The following is a 21252-nucleotide window of genomic DNA, read 5'->3' as shown; positions in this document are numbered from 1 at the left end:
TCGACAATATTTTTATTTATTTATTTATTTTCTACTTCTTTATGCAGAGCTAACCAGCTCCACCTCTTTTTGTACTAATGTTGCAAAGTGGTCCCTTGTCAAAGAAGGCCCTGGTTAAAAAAAAAGTTGGGAACCAGACCTTAGCAGTCATACCAATAATTATAATTGCCACATCTGCAGATTGAGATCATTTTGAATCTAGTGTGTTTGCCCACTTTAGGATGATACTGTTGGAATAATTACTGTAAATATTTAATGTACACATGTCAAATGTGACTACAGTGGAAGGTGCTGCTAGTACAAATGGCTGTTTTGAAAAACAGGTGATGAGGATGTGAAACAGGCCCTTTGCTTACATTCCTTCTTATAATTTTAGAACACTGCTTTCTAAAATGTTAAGTTTTCGGTTTACATAGCTATGTTCAGGGTAACAATCAAAATAAATAAACAATACTTAGAAAATTCTTCACCTGAAATATTACAGCATCCAAAATATTTTAATAAAGTGGGAAATCAAATTAGTTTGCTATTGTTGTGTGCTTTCAAATCACCTCCAACATACCTTCTTCCAAGGATCAGCTGAGAGTATGTGACCAACATACCTTCTTCCAAGGATCAGCTGAGAGTATGTGATTTGCCCAAGGTTACCCAGTAGGTGTCCATGACCAAAAAGGAATTCATACTCTATTCACCAGCATTATAGTCCAATGCTCAAACACAACAACTGTGCTAGCTTTCACAGCTTGCTGTACTCTTAGTTTGTTTTCAGCAAAGAAAATGACATCAAAATTGTGTCTGCGCATGTATACTCCTTAACATCTTTTTTGGTTTGGCTGGGAAAAGGCTTGGTTTGGTTTGAGAATGTTGCATTGTTGTTTTTTTCAGCCTCACAGATGCAATGAAACCTTAGTACAAATTTTTGAAATATAAAATTGCTTACATATTTTCTTGAGAGTGAACTTTTGAAAACAGCGATCTGTGTCTTGTTTTCCACGAATACTTTTGCATCTGCCTTTTCCAATCACTTTTAAGTTTCTCTTCCACATTCCTGTTGGATGCCTGACTACTTGTATTCCAGTAACATATAAAAATAGAAGTTGTGGTTCTGTCTTAAATGAAATTGTGGGTTTTTTTAATTATTAGGTTGTTACTAAATCAAAACCTGGAGCTTGGCCCTTTTCTGAATGTAATTAGGAACATACTGATGCTTATTGCAGCTGGCAGCCTCTCACTTTTACCTCTTTCTGCATGTGACCCCACAATCTCAGTGACCTTTCCTGGAGTTAGTAATGGGCGTTGTTCATTGTGATGGGCTAGAAGTGGCTCATGTGGAGTTGATTATTTCCTTGCCTGTCTGATCTATTTGGTGCCATAACTTCAAGCAGTGCCATGTTCTTGCTCTCTTTTTGGCTGACCACAGTGAAAGGAAATGCTTTTGCTGGCGACAGGATCAGTTTGCATGCTTGACTGACTTGATTGAGCCTCTGAAAATGGGATTGTGGTGGTGGTGCAGGATAACAAACCCCAAAGGTGTTGTGTTTCCTTTGCATTGTTTGAGTGTTCATAATGATTATTCTTCCTTCAAGGCATTATTCTAGCAGTTTTTATTTGATGAGTATTAAACATTCACATCTGTAACTTACACCCATATGCATAACAAAATCTAAGAACAAAATAATTGAAAATAGAGTTGTAGGCTAATGCCTGGTGTCCAGTCTCAGCTTGAGTAGTGGAGTTGAAAATGGCTAAACAATTTAGGCATTTATAGTTTAAAAAGATTTCTAATTTGGACTCGGTCTGAAGTTTGGTACTGCGACTGATGTGGTAATCCTGATTCACGGTAAATTATTCTGGGGTGGAGAAAATTAGAATGCCTGCTGCTTTTACTAGATCATTTAATGACTTCTGGTACTCCTGGAAGGATTAGCAGAGTGTGACACTGAGAATATCACATTCCATGTGTCTTCTCCTTTGTAGGGAAATTCTATAAGATAAATCTAGGGGTTTGTTTTTCCACTGTTAGGAAACTCACATGCCTTTTGTGGATCTTTGCTATTCCCATGGTGCAATATGATCCTGAACCTCATTGGTCAAGAGCATCCAGAGGCTTTAATTGGATTATCATCAATCTGCAGATGACACCTCACTCTTTTATTTTGCCCCTTAAAATTATAGTCAGGTGCACATTGTGCCTGGCTTGATCTGCCAGCTACCTTTTTAGAGAAAAACATCTGAATGTTCTGGTAAATACTGTTGTAACCTGTGCTGTATAGTGGTGTTTCCCTAAAGACAGCTGAGTTAGTTGACCCCAGATATGCTCCAGATCCCTGCAAGGTATATATAATGTTTATTTTTTCTTTCCAGTTTGGTTCTGGAATAAATTCAGGATGTAGATTCTTACCTTGAAGATTATTTATATTTTTGCCTCACATTATTTCATGGAATACATTATGTTCCTTCCAACTCTAAAATCTAAAAATAAATAATTTTAGCAACAACGCCACCATAAGGCTTGCAGATTTTTTCTGTGGTAGCTTGCAAGTTCTCGAGCTGGTTACTGAGAATAGTGTGATGACCCCAGGAAATCAACCTTTTTGCTGATTTGTACCCACTCCATGTTAAATTTTAAAGCAAACTGTCAATACATTTGTTTTCAAGGAAGTCTTTTGCAATTGAGTGGTTTTCTTGGTATTTTGTTTCTATTAGTTGTAACTTGCATTATGAATAGTCATTGACAAGAAGAGCTTATGTCTTTTTAATGAAGAGGGATGCACAATACCAGAAACTGGTGGTTTTGTCTGTAGGGTTTTCTTTTCTATTTTAATTCCCTTATCTTTTTAATCTTCAAAATGTGGTTAGTATTAAGGTGTCTTATATCTTTCACTCCAGCATTTCTAATAGCAAACTCCTCTATTGTTTTATTCTTTAGGGGGTTATATACATGCATATTCTAGACTGCATTTTCTTTTCTTTTTTTAAAAAAATCCAGCTGTTCTACTGGGTTAATGTTTTTCTGTTTTGAGATAGGAGCTAAGTTGTATATGTTTTTACATGTTCAATTGAATGCCATATCATATGTATTTAGAAATAATTCTAAATGATTTATCTACCTAACAGTAAACAATTGCGTTACAGAGTTTCTCTTGGGTATTTTGTGAATTATCTCTATAACTGATCCTACAGCTAATTTCAGGCAATATAAAAAGATACAATAATTTCTGTCCTGAATTGATCTATAATTGTGCTTCAACACATGCAGAGACTACACTGGAGACAGTTGCATCAGTTATGCTTTCTGTATAACAGAAAAACATTCAGTGGTTTAAATTCAAACTTCGTTATTGCCTGAGATAGGCTGATTGAAATCAGTAAACTTATGTTAGTCACAGCTAGCTTACCTATCAATTTTAAGTAAAATTATGTTTCTGTCTAATTCAGTGTAGTTGAATCCAGAAATTCTAGAATTAATTCTGAGAGCTGTTGCTGGAGAAAAATGTGTTGCATGATTAATCTATGTAAAGGGTAATCTTTGTTGCACAAACATGTGGAATTCAATATAATTAGGATAATAGTTGATTCCAGTTTTACTGGAGCATTGAGAAAAGGCATAATTTTGTTTTGGAAACATTTTTTTTGCTTAGATTAGTGCAATGAACCCACAATATCCATGGTGGTGTGCTTCCAGAACCACATACAGATATGTAGATGATCAGTTCCTATATTATTAAATAGTGATGTGAATGTGTATTCTGGGACACCCCCCCCCCCCCCCCCCCAGGAACTGCCCAAAATTGTAAATTCACTGGCTGCAGCAAGAATTTTTGGATAATTTATTTATTTTTGTTCTATGGTGGGTGAACAGTTTGGAGATACAGCAAGCCCAAACTCTTTAGGATAGGCATGCTCCAATTGTGCTTCATAATGGCTACCACAGAAGGCAAGTTCCGTGGGCTCACCTGTTTACTTTTACCAAACTTAACTGTACTGCTCTGTGAATCAGACTTGTTATTGTTAACAGTGATTTTGACCTGTGTTTTAAGAAAAGCAGTTGACCTTATTTCTCCCCGATCAGCAATAAAATAAGGGGAAAGTTGTGAAAAGGCTCAAATTAAACAAACAGCTGGGTTGTTATAGGTTGTTTTGGGTTATATGGCCATGTTCTAGAGCAGTCGTTCTCAATGTTCCTAATGCCGCGACCCCTTAATACAGTTCCTCATGTTGTGGTGACCCCCAGTCATTAAATTATTTTCATTGCTACTTCATAATTGTAATTTTGCTACTGTTATGAGTCGTTATGTAAATATCTGATATGCAGGATGTATTCTTATTGGAGTGTTATGGGAGGGTTGATTTTGTCATTTGGGAGTTGTAGTTGCTGGGATTTATAGTTCACCTACATTCAAAGAGCATTCTGAACTCTACCAACGTTGGAATTGGACCAAACTTGGCACACAGAACTCCCTTGACCAACGGAAAATACTGGAAGGGTTTGTTGGGCATTGACCTTGAGTTTGGGAGTTGTAGTTTGCCTACACCCAGAGAGCGCTGTGGATTCAAACAATGATGGATCTGGATCAAACTTGGCACAAATATTCAATATGCCCAAATGTGAACACTGGTGAAGTTTGAGGAAAATAGACCTTGACATTTGGGAGTTATAGTTGCTGGGATTTATAGTTCACCTACAACCAAAGAGCATTTAGAAGCCCAAACGTCCCACACAGACCAACTGAAAATACTGTCGGTGATGGTCCTTGGCAACCCCTCTGACACCCCATCGCGACCCCTCCAGGGGTCCCGACCCCCAGGTTGAGAACCACTGTTCTAGAGGCATACTCTCCTGACGTTTCACCTGCATCTATGGCAAGCATCCTCAAAGGTTGTGAGGTCACAACCTCTGAAGATGCTTGCTATCATAGATGCAGGCGAAACGTCAGGGGAGAATGCCTCTGGAACATGTCCATATAGCCTGAAAAAAAACCTACAACAACCCAGTGATTCCAGCCAGGAAAGCTTTCAACAATACATTAAACAAACAGCTGCTCCACAGGTTTTAATTTGAAGGTGGATACTAATGGCTTTGAGGCAGAAAATAATTTTGAGAGCTACTATGTTTGACTTTGGAATGCCCTCCCAAGCAGAATACATCTGGTAGCTGTACTGGATCTCTTTCAGCATTGGCTTAAAATCTTCCCTCTTGCTTTTAGTGAAAGTTTAGTGGCAAGGTGTGTCGCTTTTGGGAGATACCTGGCAGGCAGTAATTAAAAAGCAAAAATGCCATAAATTAATGTATTTGCCTTGGGTTTTAAAACCACAATATCTTTAACTAATTAGTCTGGTATTTTTCTCAGTTGTATTGTTTTTGAAATAGTTTTGTTGATAACAGTTTTTAAATGTGTCTCCTCGAGGAATTACATTTTTCATTATTGTGATCCATGCCTTCTAAAATAATAGAATACTTTAATTTCAGTATAAGTGTGTGGTAAGTGTCAAGAAAGGGATCTCTTTCACAAAGCATGGGATTTTGATTTTAATTGGGATTTTATTCTGTTTTATAACTGGTTTATAATAACTGACTCTAGTTATTTTCATGGAATAGTGCAGTAGTACTTGATGTAACTGAACCGGATGTTTTTGATTATATGAACTTATTTTATGTATGGTCTTCCATCTTATCCTTCATAAAGGATTTGGGGTCAAGCTACATGTTACACAAGTGGAGTCTCACATTCTGTCCTAAAAGCATGTGGCAGAGGCAAAAAAGAAGGAAGTCGCCAATTCTTTCTTTCTGCAAGAAAACAACTTAGTGCTTTAGATTTAGGGCCCTTCCATACAGCCAAATAACCCAGAATATCAAGGCAGATAATTCACAATATCTGCTTTGAACTGGGTTATCTGAGTCCACAGTGCTATATAACCCAGTTCAAAGCAGATAATGTGGTGGGATTTTATATGGCTGTGTGGAAGGGTCCTAAGGCAATGCATTCGTATTCCTCAAAGATTGTAAGTTTATATATAATACAGTACATCACTTAAGGCAGTTTTGTTGCCTTTTTTTGTTCTTTTGTAGGCTCCTCGGTGACTCATATTAGTCTGAAGCTCTTTGCCACCAGCTTTTCTGACCTGGCACTATGCATTCTGATCCTGGATCTTTACAAGAATTACTTTTTCTTACAGTTTTCTTCTCAACTACAGGTTCAGGTAAGTTTACCTTATCAGATGTCAATCAAGATTTTAAAATTACTTTCTGAAGTTTTTAATTTCCTGTTGACTTTATTGACTTTCAGAGTAAAACTGAAGGAAAATATAATAGCGATAGATATGTTTGTATATTCAAAAGTATAGCTGCACTATCAATTCAGCACAGTAAAGGTAGATGTTAAAAAGATGTAAATTATCTTGAGTTCACGTTTAGCAGTTAGAAGAAGATAAACTTATAGAATATAAACATATAATATATGCCCATTATACTTCAGAATATTTTTATATAATTGAAAATCCGGTGTAAATTACATCTTACATTATTTTTTCTTATTTTTTTTCTAGACTTGATTCCTCACTTTATTTCTGAGCCCCTTTCTGTTATTCAAAAGCCTGGTGCAAATGTAAAACTCCACTGTTCTGCTGAGCCCTCTACAGCTCACGTGTCTTGGCACTTCAATGGGGAGAAACTGCACAAGAATGCGGATCAAGTAGACATACAGCCAGGATCTCTGACAATCTTTTCTCTTAGTCCATCAAATTCTGGTATCTACCAATGCATTGCAAATAACAGCATTGGTGCAATTATCAGCAGACCTGCAACAGTATCAATAGCATGTAAGTTTTAATTGACTTGATGGCAAAATGAACATACTACCCTCTATGATGTTTCTGTGTCTTCCATTGTCTCTCTTTGTGTTTATACCATTCATGCACTTAACCTTCTAAGGGCCCTTCCAGACAGACCCTATATCCTAGGATCTGATCCCAGGTTTTCCGTTTATCCCAGATTATCTGGCAGTAGACTCCTATAATCCAGTTTAATGCAGAAAACTTGGAATCAGGTCCTGGGATATAGGATCTATCTGCAAAGATCATATCTGAAAACAGAGTCCATATCTGAACACAGCAGATGACCTCTTCAAGTATTGCTAAACTTTATAGAGAAGTGAAATTTTGGTTTTCATTTATCTTTTTGTGAAAAATACATACATAATCTGGAAGGATATGGGTGACATAAGACATGGGTTTAAATGCCCCTCTTAAATATTTAAAGACCCATCTAAACCTCTTCCTGTTTTTAAACAAGTAAACTCCTTCTGTTTAATCAAGGGGAGCAATGAGAAATCTGAATATATTCTTGTGTATTTGTGTATATGTGCGCTTTCAAGTCTCCTATTGACCTTAGTTGACCCCATCAATTTCATGGATTCCCTTACAACTCATTAATTCTCTGATTAGGTACTTACTATGCCTTAAGGTGTTATAAACTATCTTCTATGGCAGATCGTAGCACATCCGATTTTAAAATATGCATATGCACATTGATTTAAATGTTCAACAGTACAAGTGAAACCATTTCACTTACATGTTTTTTTTCTCTTTTGACAACCTTGTTCTGAAAGTTGTATATGACCTGAAGATGATTTAGCCATTTGACATCAGAGTTAAACATTTAAATTCTGCTTTTGTAAGTATGGGCTTGATTAATCTCCTTTATGGAAATGCTCTGCTTATGAACCATGCCCAAAGTACCCAAAGGAGACAGGATTCAAATAACTGAGGAAGCTGTGTGTTTTTATAGTGCACTAGTCCATAACAGATTCCTTATAAAGGTCAGTCAGCACAGACAAACTGTACAAGCTGTAGAAAACTGAATGTATTTAAGTGTCCCATGTACTGTAATCCTTGCAGGTAAAAGAGCTGTGTGTTGGACTGGTTTCTAAATTAACTAGACGTTTCTGTAATCTTATGATCATAAAATTGAGAAGTTTACAAATGTTCTATTCGACACCATGATAAATGGCTGTTTTATTATGGTAATTATGTGCTACGTCCAGGAAATTTGTATTATTTGCACTTTTCCCCACCTAGATTGATAAGTAGTTCATTATGCTTTGAGTACTTCTGTATGTTTTGCTAAGAAAATTTACATTAGACATTTTCCTTCCACTTTTCATGACAAGTAAGGATATTAAATATTCTCTTTCCAATGGCTTACTTTACCTTACTAGGGTAGATTTTGTTTGTAAACCTTTGAAGGAAAAAAACATGATTTTTTTTCTAGATCTTGATGATTTTGAGACTTCATGGAGGAACACAATTACAGTAGAGGAAGGGAATACTGCTTTGATCAGTTGCAATGTGCCAAAAAGTGATCCAGAGGCACAGGTTCGTTTCCGTGCACGAGGGAAATGGCTAGAACAATCAACAGGTGAGATTATGTGTAATCTCTCTGTGTTTATGGTCATACCATTGGAATTGCCACAAGAGTTAACTTGAGTTTTGCTAATTACATTACTCTTTTGAAATATCACATAAGTCTAAATGCAGCCTAAGTTGCACAGTGAAAATAACTATATGATCGTTTGTAACCTAATTAAAGATAACCATACTGCCACTATCCTTTTCTCTTTTTGCTAGAAAACTACCTAATTCTCCCATCTGGACATTTACAAATATTGAGTGTATCTTTAGAGGACAAAGGATTCTACAAGTGTGCTGCATATAACCCAATAACCGATGACCTGAAAGTGGAACCCTCTGGACATAAGCTCATCATCAGCAGTAAGCATTAAATATATTTTAAATTGGTTCTGTGAAATCATAGGATATTAGCTACCAGATATTGTCACTGCAGTGTAGACTTTCCTCAGCTGAATCCACCCATTAGACTGAAGCAATTGTTAAGAGGCAAGCCCTTCAGTTCTGTGCAGGTAGTGCATAACTGACTTTTTTTTTTGTAACTGTTAAACTTTGTGCCTGAATCATTACACTTACAATAAGTAGTGCAAGACTAAAATGTGAAATGTGTTTATTATAAACTTTTCCTAATGTTAACCACTGTTACAAGTACCTGCATTAAGCAACTGTAGCAAAAGGTCCATTACTAAGTGGCAAAGCGTTTACTTCACCTGTACCATATATATTCGAGTATAAGCTGAGTTTTTCAGCCCTTTTTTAGGCAGAAAAACTCCCCCCTTGGCTTATACTCAAGTCAAAGTTATTTATGTTATTATTATTATTATTATTATTATATTATTATTATTATTATTACTATTACATTTATTATTTTACTTTTTCATTGTTATTACAGTTATTATTTTACTCTATTATTACTGTTAGTATTACATTTCAAGTATTTTTCTCTATTATTATATTTATTATTTTGCTCTCTTTATTATTATTGGAAGGATACGTAAGCACATTTACATTGAAGAAGGTTAGAATAATGGTTTAATCAGAGTTGGACATTCTTATCTTAAATTACAATTTTATGTAAATATTCAAAAACATTTAACCTAATTTTATTGATATCTATTTTTATATTGAAATTTACCAGTAACAGCTGCATTTCCCACCCTCGGCTTATACTCGAGTCAATACGTTTTCCCAGTTTTCTATGGTAAAATTAGGTGCCTTGGCCTATATTTGGGTCGGCTTATACTCGAGTATATATGGTATATCATCTCTGATATCTTAACATGATGAATCCCTGGATAATTGCTGCCCATCATTCTAGGCAGCTTTCCCTATGTTGAGGCAAAATTAAGTAAGCAAGCGGTAATGGGAGGATGGTAGGCAGCCCTTATTCGCTGTCTGCATTCTGTATATCAGGCCCTAGCTTGTTAATGGTGTTAGAGACAGACTGTGTTTGGAACCTAACATGTATAAGTGAATAAATTACAGTTAAGTGTTATGTCTCCCATGACTGAACAACCAATCACCATGTGGAAGCATGAATAAAACAGCACATAACCCACCCCCAAAAAAAGAAAAATATGGCAAATCAAGGACTTTTAGCTACCTAGTTTTAAATGTCTGTTTCTTTTTTCTTCAATTTCAGGCTCTTCCTCAAGAGATTTTGATATAATTCACACCACCAATTCTCAGGTTTTGACAGTACTAGCACACAGCCCTCTGATGTTGGAGTGTGTTGTTAGCGGGTTGTCTGTCTCTTATGTCCATTGGTATAAAGATGGTAAAGATGCACTTGTCGGAGGCAAATGGAGGCTTCTTCACACCCATCTTGCAATTGACTCAATTGATGCATCAGAATCTGGAAATTACTCCTGTGTGGTGGATAACAAGTTCGGAGTTGTAAAACATATAAACTACAGCGTTAATGTATTTGGTAAGATATATCAATGACAAAATACTTTATATATAGATTAAGAAAGCAAGATATCTGTAATTAACAAAAATGCTAGTACAAAAGAATAGCATATGTGAAAACTTTCTCCTTTTTTGTTTCTAGAATCCCCTTCAATTTCAAAAGGACTGCAGGATCAATTAGTATCTTTCGGTAAAAATGTGCATCTTTCCTGTGAAATACATGGAACCCCAATACCTAATCTCACGTGGTACCATAATGCAGCTCCTGTCCATCTTTCACCACGGCACTTGCTTTCAGGAAACAAGCTTAGAATTATTGGTGTCACCAGAGAAGATACAGGGTTGTATCAGTGTTTAGTGAACAATGGCCATGGATTTGTGCACTCTACTGGGAGAATTCATTTCCAAGCAGGTAAAACAAAAAAGCCACAACAACATACATTATTCTGTTTTAGTTCTTTTCTTCACCTCTTTCAGTCTACTTAAGCTTTTACATGGGATATCAAACTGAACATTCTGATAGTGTCTCTATCTCTGTGTACTTTGTGGAGTGCATTTTAAAGTTTTCAATTTGTTTCTAAAGTTAAGAAAATTAAAATTTGAAAACTAGGAGTAGTTTGTTTTAAAACCTACATAAACAAATTTGTTCATGCTAACTATTGACAATTTAGTTATTCTCTTAACCAGAACTAGTATTGTTTCAAGAACTCAATGGGTAGTTTTTGATATAATTTTGGCACAAGGCCGTCTGTGCACATAAGGATTGAATAAATGTTCAAATGCAGTGGTTCCGAATCTGTGGCTCCCCAGATGTTTTGGTCTTCAACTCTCAGAAATCCTAACAGCTGGTAAACTGGCTAGGATTTAGGGAGTTGTAGACCAAAACAACTGGGGACAGACAGGTTGAGAACCACTGTTCTAATGGTATCTCTTGCACAATAATTTATTAAAACATTGTTCTATGTTTCTTTTTTAAATAGATAGAGGCTCCAAACCTATTGTAACCTCACTGCCAGCAAGCATCAAAGTGACAGATGGTGAAACAGTCATGTTGTCTTGCAACGCCACGGGGCTACCTGTTCCTGTCATTCGTTGGTATAACAGCCAAGGACTGATTACTAGCCACCCTTCACAGGTTCTTTATTCAAAATCAAGGAAGCTTTCTTCACAAGCAAGAACTGGTAGCTCCATTTCTGACAGAGCCTATTTCATCATGTCTCGGGGCAGTTCAAGCTCTCTCTATGTCCAACCAGTAACATCAGAACATGCTGGGAAATACACATGTGAAGCAACAAATGAACATGGGCTTGCGCATTCAGAGACTTTTCTTACAGTTGGTAAGTGGCATCGGAATTGGTCTGATACGTAGTAGAGAGCAAATATTTGGAGTGGATGTACTGTGTCTGACATGCCTTTTTAAATTATTTGTTGGGAGTATTCAAGTCTAAATCTCATCAGCATAGCATTGATGAAGTGGACTGGATACAAAAGCTTATGCTAGAAACATCTCATTCTCATTCTGATAGGGACTTCGGAATTTATATGTTTTCATGCTGAAGCAGTTATATCCCTGATTAATACTATCATGTCCATTTTGTCCTTTGGGAGGATGATGTCAAAGTGAATGCTGGGTCTAGTATAGTGTTTCCTCAACCTGGGGGTCAGGACCACTGAGGGGGAGGGGTCACAGGGGGATGTGATATTAGAGGGGTCACCAAAGACCATCAGAAAACATATTTCTGGTGGTCTTAGGAACCCCTTTGGCAGAGAAGGCTGAAAATCTCTCTGACTATCTTCCTCTTCCTTTTTGGAAACAGACAGCAAATCCTCCCACCAAAAGCCCTATAAATCCCAGCAACTACGACTCCCAAATGATAAAATCAGTCCCCCCCCCCCCCCAACTGCACCAGTATTCAAATTTGGGTGTATCAGATATTTGTGCCAAATGTGGTCCAGTAAATGAAAATACATCCTGCCTATCAGATATTTACATTAAAATTCATTGCAGTAGCAAAATTACAGTTATGAAGTAGTAACAAAAATAATTTTATAGTTGGGGGTCACCACAACATGAGGAACTGTATTAAGGGGTCGCAGCATTAGGAAGGTTGAGAACCACTGGTCTAGAACCTAAAAATCTGAATCGCTATAATAATTGCCAAATGCATCACAGAAAAGGACATTAAGCCCAGGTGTATAGCTAACCTACAACTTCCTTCTGTAGTTTCCTATGAAACTAGTACAAAAGCAGAAGAAATAGTTCCTGTGGAGGCTGCCCAGAGTGACGAAGGAGATGGTGATCATGATTTAGAAATGGACCCTGAAAGCTCATCTACAACAGAAATTCTTACTGATGAAGTTGCCACAGAAAAAACATCTAATGGAATATCCCCACCAGAAGCTCCAATCATTCTTAGCCCTCCACAAACACTCAAGCCAGACCAGTACAACCTTGTGTGGAGGCCTGGAAGGGATGGTGGCCAACCAATAAATTTTTATTTTGTGAAATATCGCAAGGTAAGTTTTCATTGAGTTGTCTATAAAATAAGCTTATCTTTTGTTTTTTTGTTGTGAGGGATAACCTGGAATAGAGCTAGCATTTTATTAGAAGGGGGGAAGGAATCATACTTGATGTAGGTTGTTTTTAAAGTGAATATCCTAGAAAGCTTTGAAAACGTGATATTTAACAAAAATGTTAAACAGATGACAAGTCTAGTGTATGTTGAACCTGTGGGGCCTTAGTGTTGGTACTCATATTTGCATTATTAGTGATAGGGAAGGTTGTTAACAGAAATTGTGTAAGTGTTTGATTTTGGTGCATTTATTTTTGAGGAAAAATGTATGCCTGGCCACAAGCTATAAAAAGTGACTTCGCATCAAAATTAATACTAGGAACATGATTGCCTAAACTTTAAAACAGACGCCTCTTGTGAGTTGAGATTGTTCATCTCTGGATATCCTGAGCTTGATATCCCATCTTGATCTGAAATCAGCAATACCACAATAACTTTTTCAGCTCTACTGAAATAATCTGTGTTCATAAAATAATATATATAGTCACCTAATACAAAATCTTGCATTAGATTAAATTACATTTTTAGATCTGCTAGTATGTCTTTCCACAAACGCCACTATCACCTTTTTGTCCATGCTCCAGCACTATTTCCAATTTTAATTTTACATTTGGCCTTCCCAGAGTTTTAATTGTATGTTGTCTTATTGATAATGTTATATGTTTATTGTCTATGTTCTTATTTTAATTGCTTGTATTGTTGTGATTATTGCTTGTATTGTGTTTGGGCTCGGCCTCATGTAAGCCGCACCAAGTCCCTTGGGGAGATGGTAGCAGAGTACAAATAAAGTGTTATTGTTATTATTATTATTATTATTATTATAGATTCGGTCCTTTTATTTAATTTATCACAACAGATGTAGAGATATTTTCCTCTGCACTTAGCCCTTTCTGATTCTTCTTTTGCAGTTGGATGATAATATCAATATTACTAACTGGTATACAGTTCGTGTCCCCGGAAGTGAAAATGAACTTTGTCTCTCAGAACTGGAACCTTCTAGTCTCTATGAAGTCTTGATGGTAGCCAGAAATGTAGCTGGAGAAGGCCAACCTTCCATGCTTACATTTCGCACTAGCAAAGGTAAGGAAGCATTTGATGATGCTATCTTTTGTTTCCTGGAATATGTTTCACTTCATGTGTTCCATTTGCTGAAGCTGCAAACATAAAGTGTTGTTGTGTGTCCTCAAGGAGTTTCTGGCTTATAATGTCAAAGGGTTTTCTTGACAAGATTTGTTCAGAGGGCTGTCCTCTGAGAGTGAGAGATTGTGACTTGATGAAGTTAACCCACTGGGTATCCAGGGATTTGAGCCCTGTTCTTCAGCATCAAACTTTCAAACCAATACATGTTGGCTTTGCTGTTTTAATACTCCCTCCAGAAAGAGATGATAGAAATAGTCATGTTAGAACTCCATACCCAGCACTTGCTGTGAACTAGAAGTATGCATCTGGGTTGATTCCATTCACAAATAGGAGATCTTCTAATAGGTAGATGTAATTATGTCAATTGAATGCACTTTCCTTTGCTGTTGTTTTAACTAAATCATAGGCAACACATTGTTTTTATGTAATTTTTGCATAGTTTTGTTATTGATGCTTTCTTTTTTCATAGGACTAAACACTATTATTTTTTGTGTCTTTATATGTGTGTGTATGCAAAAGCCCACTTTGAAAAAAGGAGGCATTTTTAATTATTTGACACAATCTTCTATATAATCAGAAAATATACATTCAGAAATAATGAAACATGTCTAGATCTGTATGCAGATGGCAACTTGTACAAAATAAGTATAACATACTTTGCCATTCACTCTAATTTAAGACATTTTTAAAGGAAAATCCATGCAAACTATTCCTAACTAGAACTGTTTCCATTTAGATAACAGCAATAGTGCTATCAGCTACTTCTCCCCCCCCCCCATATCAAATGCAAATAAATAAATAAATCCCAATGTATCTTTTTTGAGGGGGGGGGGATTCTTATTTAACTTCTTCAGAATAGGACTAAACACTATTCTGAAATCCTAAATTATGTGTAGGATGTGTGCTTTGGAATGGATATTTCTCAGCAATTTACTAAGCAAATATTCTCTTTGTTAGAAAGGTCATCATCCTCAAAGAAAACTACACAAGCTCCCTCTCAACCGTTTGGTGTTCCTAAGCACCCAGTTATTCAAGAAAGTGCAGTCAACAACTTTGGTGTGATCCTCCCTGATTCTTCTCGGCATAGCGGAGGTATGTTCCAACCTGCAAGGCAATTTTGAAATTAGGACTTTGTTCTGAACCTCACCTTACTGCTGTCCTATGCTTTCAACTCATTTATACATCAGTGTTTCTTTTGTGGCTCTAGTCATTGAATTGGAAGTCCAGCAAACTTTTTAAAAAATCACTGCCAAATGTCTAACTCAATAAGACTCCGCATATGTTTTACATGCTGCATAAGCTATAAACTAGTCTTAAAAGTAATTTGCCATTTGTTTGGTAGTAAATGTTACCCCTTCATTTTCTAATTAAATACATCTCTGTGTATATGCATGTGATACATCCTACATTGTTTAAGTATTGTTAAGAACATTCCCTGAGTTTACTGGTTTGGGTGAAAAGCACCCACGCTCTGCAGGATCTTTATAGGTGAAAAAGGTTTTTAAAACAGATAATTAACTCAGAGTAGCTCTAAAATGGAAACTAAGGCCGGTCAAGGATAAGCTAATTTTAAAGCAAAAAGCAATTATTTCTTTATTGGACCTAAATAGATAGCGGCAGACACTCAACAAGCTGTTTCTGAAAGGAAAAAAAATAACTGCTGAAAAACCTAACCAGTCTAAGAAAGCCTTTGCATCTATACCTATATTTAACCTGTTTCTAACTTGGGGACTGTCACCGGAGCCCCCGGTGGCGCAGTGGGTTAAACCCCTGTGCCGGCAGGACTGAAGACCGACAGGTTGCAGGTTAGAATCCGGGGAGAGGCGAATGAGCTCCTTCTATCAGCTCCAGCTCCTCATGCGGGGACATTTGAGAAGCCTCCCAAAAGGATGATAAAAACATCAAAATCATCCGGGCGTCCCCTGAGCAACGTCCTTGCAGACGGCCAATTCTCTCACACCAGAAGCGACTTCTGACACGACAAAAAAACCTGGAATGAAGGAAACACCTCCGTGTGGGGAAAACAAGGCTCTTATGGTATTCTATGGGAAGTTCAAAAAATGGTTCCATGTGCTTGAAACAATGAGTTCAGGGGGGAAAGGGGTCTGTCCAAAAGGCAGATGTGAACATGACCTCTGCTTGTTAGCCTCTGATAATGACTTCTAATGATTTTGATGATCCTCTGATGAAAACAATTGAGTTACCACATGACAAAAAGCCAGCCAACTATAAGGTGTACCATTCAGAACCAGTTTGATAACATCTCTCATTCATTACATGTAAACAAGACAGTTAAGTGCTGATTGCTCTCTGGAATGCAGCACTGAGACAATTTCCTTGTCAGTAAGAAGGATCGAGTTTTGAACAAAAATTCCAATGTGTCCTTTTAAAATTAGGCTCGTTTTCTTCTGAGATGGCCAGGGATCCAGGAAAACACTCCCTACCAGCCTCTTGTTGTTCAGATTATGCAGGGGGCATCTTTCTGCCTAAAAACCTTTTTGTTGCCAATAATGATGAAGCCTAGTTCATAACAGTATGTGAGCCTGTTTGGGAAAGACTGAAGAGTTATGTCTGTCAGAATTCTTACAATCTGCCTAATACCACTTCTCTCCATTCTTTCTGTTCCCACTGCTGTCTAACTTCAAGTGAGTTCAGTAAGTATAAATATGATTGCATGGTTTTGATCGCTAGCTAATTTACTTTTAAGTGAGGGCTTTAAAACTTCTTAATACTTAGCAACTATAAAATTAAAGCTTTCACCAGTCCAGGCATTTTCAGTTCTGGACCTTCTGTTCTGCAAATAGTTTGGTTTCTGTGGAATAAGCTGAGTTCGTATCAGTAGCAATGAGCAGCTTGTGCACCTGTTTCAGTGGACATGAATTAACGATAGTTCTCTGTTTCTGATGTGTGCAGACGGATGTTGACATAATATCCTTCATAGCATAGTCAATAAACTAAAGCTGCCAAGATAGAAGATGCTTTTAGCAAGAAATTTCAATTCTGTCTTTCACTAGAGGTCTTTGCACTCAAGGAAAGATTTCCTAAAATTATATACCTTACTCACTTCTTTCAACTTGATTGAAACATGATAACACGAAACAGAATTACAGAAATCAATTGTAAACTCCATATGAAGTTTCCTTAACTTTTCTTTTTTTTAGTACCTGAAGCACCAGATCGACCTACTATCTCCACAGCCTCAGAGACTTCTGTTTATGTCACTTGGATCCCACGTGCAAATGGTGGATCACCCATCACTGCCTTTAAAGTAGAATATAAACGCATGAACAGAAACAATGAGTGGTTAGTTGCAGCTGATAACATCTCTCCTTCCAAACTTTCAGTGGAGGTTCGCAATTTGGATCCAGGTATTAATGCGTATACATTGTTTTATCAAACAGAGGTTATAATCAGTGTTAGTGTTATATTTATATAGTTGTACAGACAGTCCCCAACTTATGAATTAGATACATTCTGTAAGTTTGTTCTTAAGTTAAATCTCTATGTAAGTCAAAACAGGTACATTTTTCAGTGTAACTCCAGTCAAAAATATCTACATAGCTTTGGATAACATAGGGAAGGTTTAACAGTCCTGTGGTGTTTCTTTTGCTGTCTATGCCCCTGTTCAGAAGATTTCACCTCACTTCCTGTCCCTGAGATAATTGGATTTTGAAAATTTTGGCTTGTTGTGGAAACAAGGACTGGGAGATAAAGCTTCAGTGGATAATAATTCCTTCAGGGGCGAATTTCCCTTCTGAGGGGAAGATTTTTCTCACTTCCTGTAGTCTCAGCCCTGTTCTTAACTGTGAGTCATGTTTGTAACTCAGGGACTGCCTGTAGTGTTGTCCAGGTCATCCTATTGAACCGAGAGCATTCCACAACAACAAAATAAAATCCAGAAAATGACCACCTATTATGCCTAATATCACAATGTTTTGTTTGGCTAACAATCTGAACAGCATTTTCATCTAAGTTTAAGGTACTTCCCATGCCTATATTTTAATATCCTAATTCAGTATGGAAACTGAATCTGTCACTTCTGTGGCTGATAGCATGCCTTCCACAGCCGCTTTGAGTTTTCTTTGTGGAAAAAAAAGCGGGGTATAAAGAAACATAATAATAATAACAACAACAGCATCAAAAATGTGGTCAGCAAAGAAGGAAATTAAATGGTGGAAATACGATCAAGGCTATCAATACCTGGGTCATCCCAGTCATCAGATACACTGCTGGAATTGCAAACTGGACACAAGCAGAACTGGATGATCTGGACAGGAAATCAAGAAAACTGATGACAATCCATTACTCATTACACCTGCGTAGTGATGTCGACAGACTTTACCTGCCCAGAAAATCAGGAGGCAGAGGGCTTCTGCAAGTGAAACAAATAAAAGAAGAAACAATAGATCACATCCTCAGCTGCTGCAAGAAGATTGTGCAGGCAGACTACAAGCAGAGGCATAACACCGTTGCTCAGATGATTCATTAGAACTTGTGCCACAAATACAATCTTTCTGCGACAAAGAACTGGTGGGATCACAAGCCTGAAAAAGTTACAGAAAATGAACACGTCAAACTACTCTGGAACTTCCGGATTCAGACAGACAAGAGTTTTGGAGCACAATACTCCTGACCTCACTATCATATTAAAAAAAACCACATGGATCGTCGATGTTGCAATTCCAGGCGACAGCAGGATTGAAGAGAAACAACTGGAAAAGCTGACATGATATGACGATTTAAAGATTGAAGTGCAAAAACTCTGGCACAAGCCAGTAAAGTTGGCCCCAGTGGTGATCGGCACACTGGATGCAGTGCCTAAAGAACTTGGCCTGCACTTGAAGACAATCGGCTGCAAAAGTCGCCCTACTGGGATCTGCACGCATTATTCGCTAATACATCACATAGTCCTAGACACTTGGGAAGTGTTCAACATGTGATCCAATACAACAACCAGCATAGTGATCTTGTTTGCTGTGTACTAATCTTGTTGTGTTTCAAATAATTATTATTGTTGATAGAAAATCATATCTAATCTAGTATTTTGCCAGGGTAGATGTTATGCGATCACAGCCAGAGGAGACAGAAATATTACAAGCTTGATAAATGTATTTTTCTAAAATATATCAGGCAGTTTTGTTTTTTGTTTTGTTTTGTTGCTGAGGTTCCTCAAGGGAAATGTGCCCTGAAACTCTGTAGAGGTATAAGATAACTGGTCTTGGAAAAAGAATCTGGACCAGAATTACATTCTTCTATTGCATTCTTCTAATATGCTCACTTTTTTCTTTTCTTTTCCCATTTGTAAAAAGGAGCCTTATATAAGTTTCGTGTGATTGCTATTAATAATTATGGGGAAAGTCCACGAAGTGCTGCATCTCGGCCTTATCAGGTAGCTGGCTTCACCAACCGATTTTCCAACCGTCCCATCACAGGACCTCATATTGCTTATACTGAGGCAGTTAGTGACACTCAGATTATGCTGAAGTGGACCGTAAGTATAAATTTCTTCTCATTTTTTTCAAAGAATAATTCATAGGAAGGGCATGTCTACTATGAAACCATGAGTATCACTTTGATTTCATGTTGCAATTCATGTTTGTACTGTTTTCACTTCTATTTTGTGGACAACAAAAAGCTGCATAAGCCTTTCAGCCAGTAGTCTATGTTTGAAAACCTTTGAAGTACATCCAAGTGGCCAAATGGCATTGGAAACAGGGTGTTCTTTGTGTTGCATACAAAAACCTTTCTATTTCACATCCCACTTGTTTGTTTTTCTGTGTACTGGCATAATGTGAGTGCACCCCTGAGTGACTGGTAGAGATATGAAGCCTTTTGCTACATAACCTGTCACTCTTTTAGCAAAACTTGTTGGCAGATCAGAAAAATCCACTAAAGCAAATAGGAAGTGTTTGTTCGAATGGACTTCTGCTTGCTGACAAATAGTACCGAGAAACCACATATGCATGAAAAAAACCACCTCCTGAGACAAGCTTTTTTTTTTCTTGTTTTAATGTCTTTAAGTGTTTGGTGCCACTGTTTTGGAGGAAGTGGAGAGGATAAAGAACAAATACAGCTTATGGCTTGTAGATCACACTTTGCTCACTTGCAACACAAAGGATTTGCATGAAATGGGGCATATTACATAGTACCATTCAGTTAAATATTAACCCAGCTTGGTGCACTGGTTTAAGTGTTCTTACTAGGGTTTCAAGAGAACTTGTGAATCAAAGGCTACAGTTGTATGGGTGTTCAGAATACAGTTAAACTAATTAAAACTGGAATTTCACAGATAATGTTGTTCTTGATTGTTTCAAACTCCCTTGTTTGACTATAGCTCTGGAATTTGAAATTGTTAAAACTTTCTTTTTTTAGTATATTACCTCCAGTAACAACAACACACCAATCCAAGGGTTTTATATCTACTATCGTCCAACAGATAGTGACAATGATAGTGATTACAAGAGGGATGTTGTGGAAGGTAAGGTGCTGTGCTTTTTCTTTCCTCTTTTCCAAGGTATCATTCCCTAGAGCTGTGCTTTCTTTTCTTTTCCTTTCCTTTCCTGAACCAAAGAAAGCACTAGCAAAACAAAATAAGAGCCCCTATAAATCTGTTCATTTGAGCTTAAATTTGATTGTGAGTCCACATTTATATCATATCCATTGATTCAATACTTCTTATCTGGTTGAGATGACTGGAAGTTATGCTTTTCCTTCCTATTGTTCCAGGAAGACAACATTTTAACATTTTGCCAATGTAATAAGGACTTCCATTCAGACTATAGTAACGGCCACTCCTTGTATTTCTGGTACTCATAGTTCTATTCTAATTAATTAATTTCTGAAGTGTATTCGTTTGGTTTCTCAAGACTCCTTTTTCTGTCCAACTAAGATTTTCCCATTTTTGTGTTGGTTCTTTACTCAGCCCACTTGCTTAAAATGAGGATGCTTGCCATAGATGCAGGCAAAACGTCAGGAGAGAATGCTTCTAGAACATGGCCATATGACCCAAAAAATCTAACACAACCCAGTGATTCCGGCCATGAAAACAATACATATTCAAAATGTGTTTGGAAAATTATTGGCTGTTCAAATTACATGAATATTTAGCAGTTTGAAGGCTTTCTAACTGTATATTCCAAAATAATAAAATTGAGTCCAAGAGCTAGCAGTTGCTTGTCTGCCATTCTCGGTTTTCATGCTGTCTCCTGTTGTAAAATCTGCT

The 21252-nt window shown here is 37.1% G+C and overlaps 1 protein-coding gene across 3 annotated transcripts in view; it reads left to right on the top strand.

The window, feature by feature from the left end:
* CDON (cell adhesion associated, oncogene regulated) overlaps positions 1-21252 on the top strand; it is a 128797-nt gene that overhangs the window by 90203 nt on the left and 17342 nt on the right. For all 3 annotated transcript variants that reach the window (XM_060787489.2, XM_060787488.2, XM_067470702.1), the window contains 13 exons: positions 6071-6201; positions 6547-6819; positions 8270-8416; positions 8626-8769; positions 10049-10336; positions 10460-10729; positions 11298-11654; positions 12542-12834; positions 13799-13970; positions 14988-15122; positions 17192-17398; positions 19340-19521; positions 20403-20508. In XM_060787489.2, the coding sequence (XP_060643472.2) occupies positions 6132-6201; positions 6547-6819; positions 8270-8416; positions 8626-8769; positions 10049-10336; positions 10460-10729; positions 11298-11654; positions 12542-12834; positions 13799-13970; positions 14988-15122; positions 17192-17398; positions 19340-19521; positions 20403-20508 (2644 nt within the window). In that variant the 5' untranslated portion in view covers positions 6071-6131. The remainder of the gene's footprint in view (positions 1-6070; positions 6202-6546; positions 6820-8269; positions 8417-8625; positions 8770-10048; positions 10337-10459; positions 10730-11297; positions 11655-12541; positions 12835-13798; positions 13971-14987; positions 15123-17191; positions 17399-19339; positions 19522-20402; positions 20509-21252) is intronic.

The sequence above is a fragment of the Anolis sagrei genome, chromosome 7, assembly GCF_037176765.1.
Source record: "Anolis sagrei isolate rAnoSag1 chromosome 7, rAnoSag1.mat, whole genome shotgun sequence".
Lineage (NCBI taxonomy): Eukaryota > Metazoa > Chordata > Lepidosauria > Squamata > Dactyloidae > Anolis > Anolis sagrei.
Note: the sequence above shows the minus strand (reverse complement) of the source record. Positions and strands in the feature narration are given on the sequence as shown.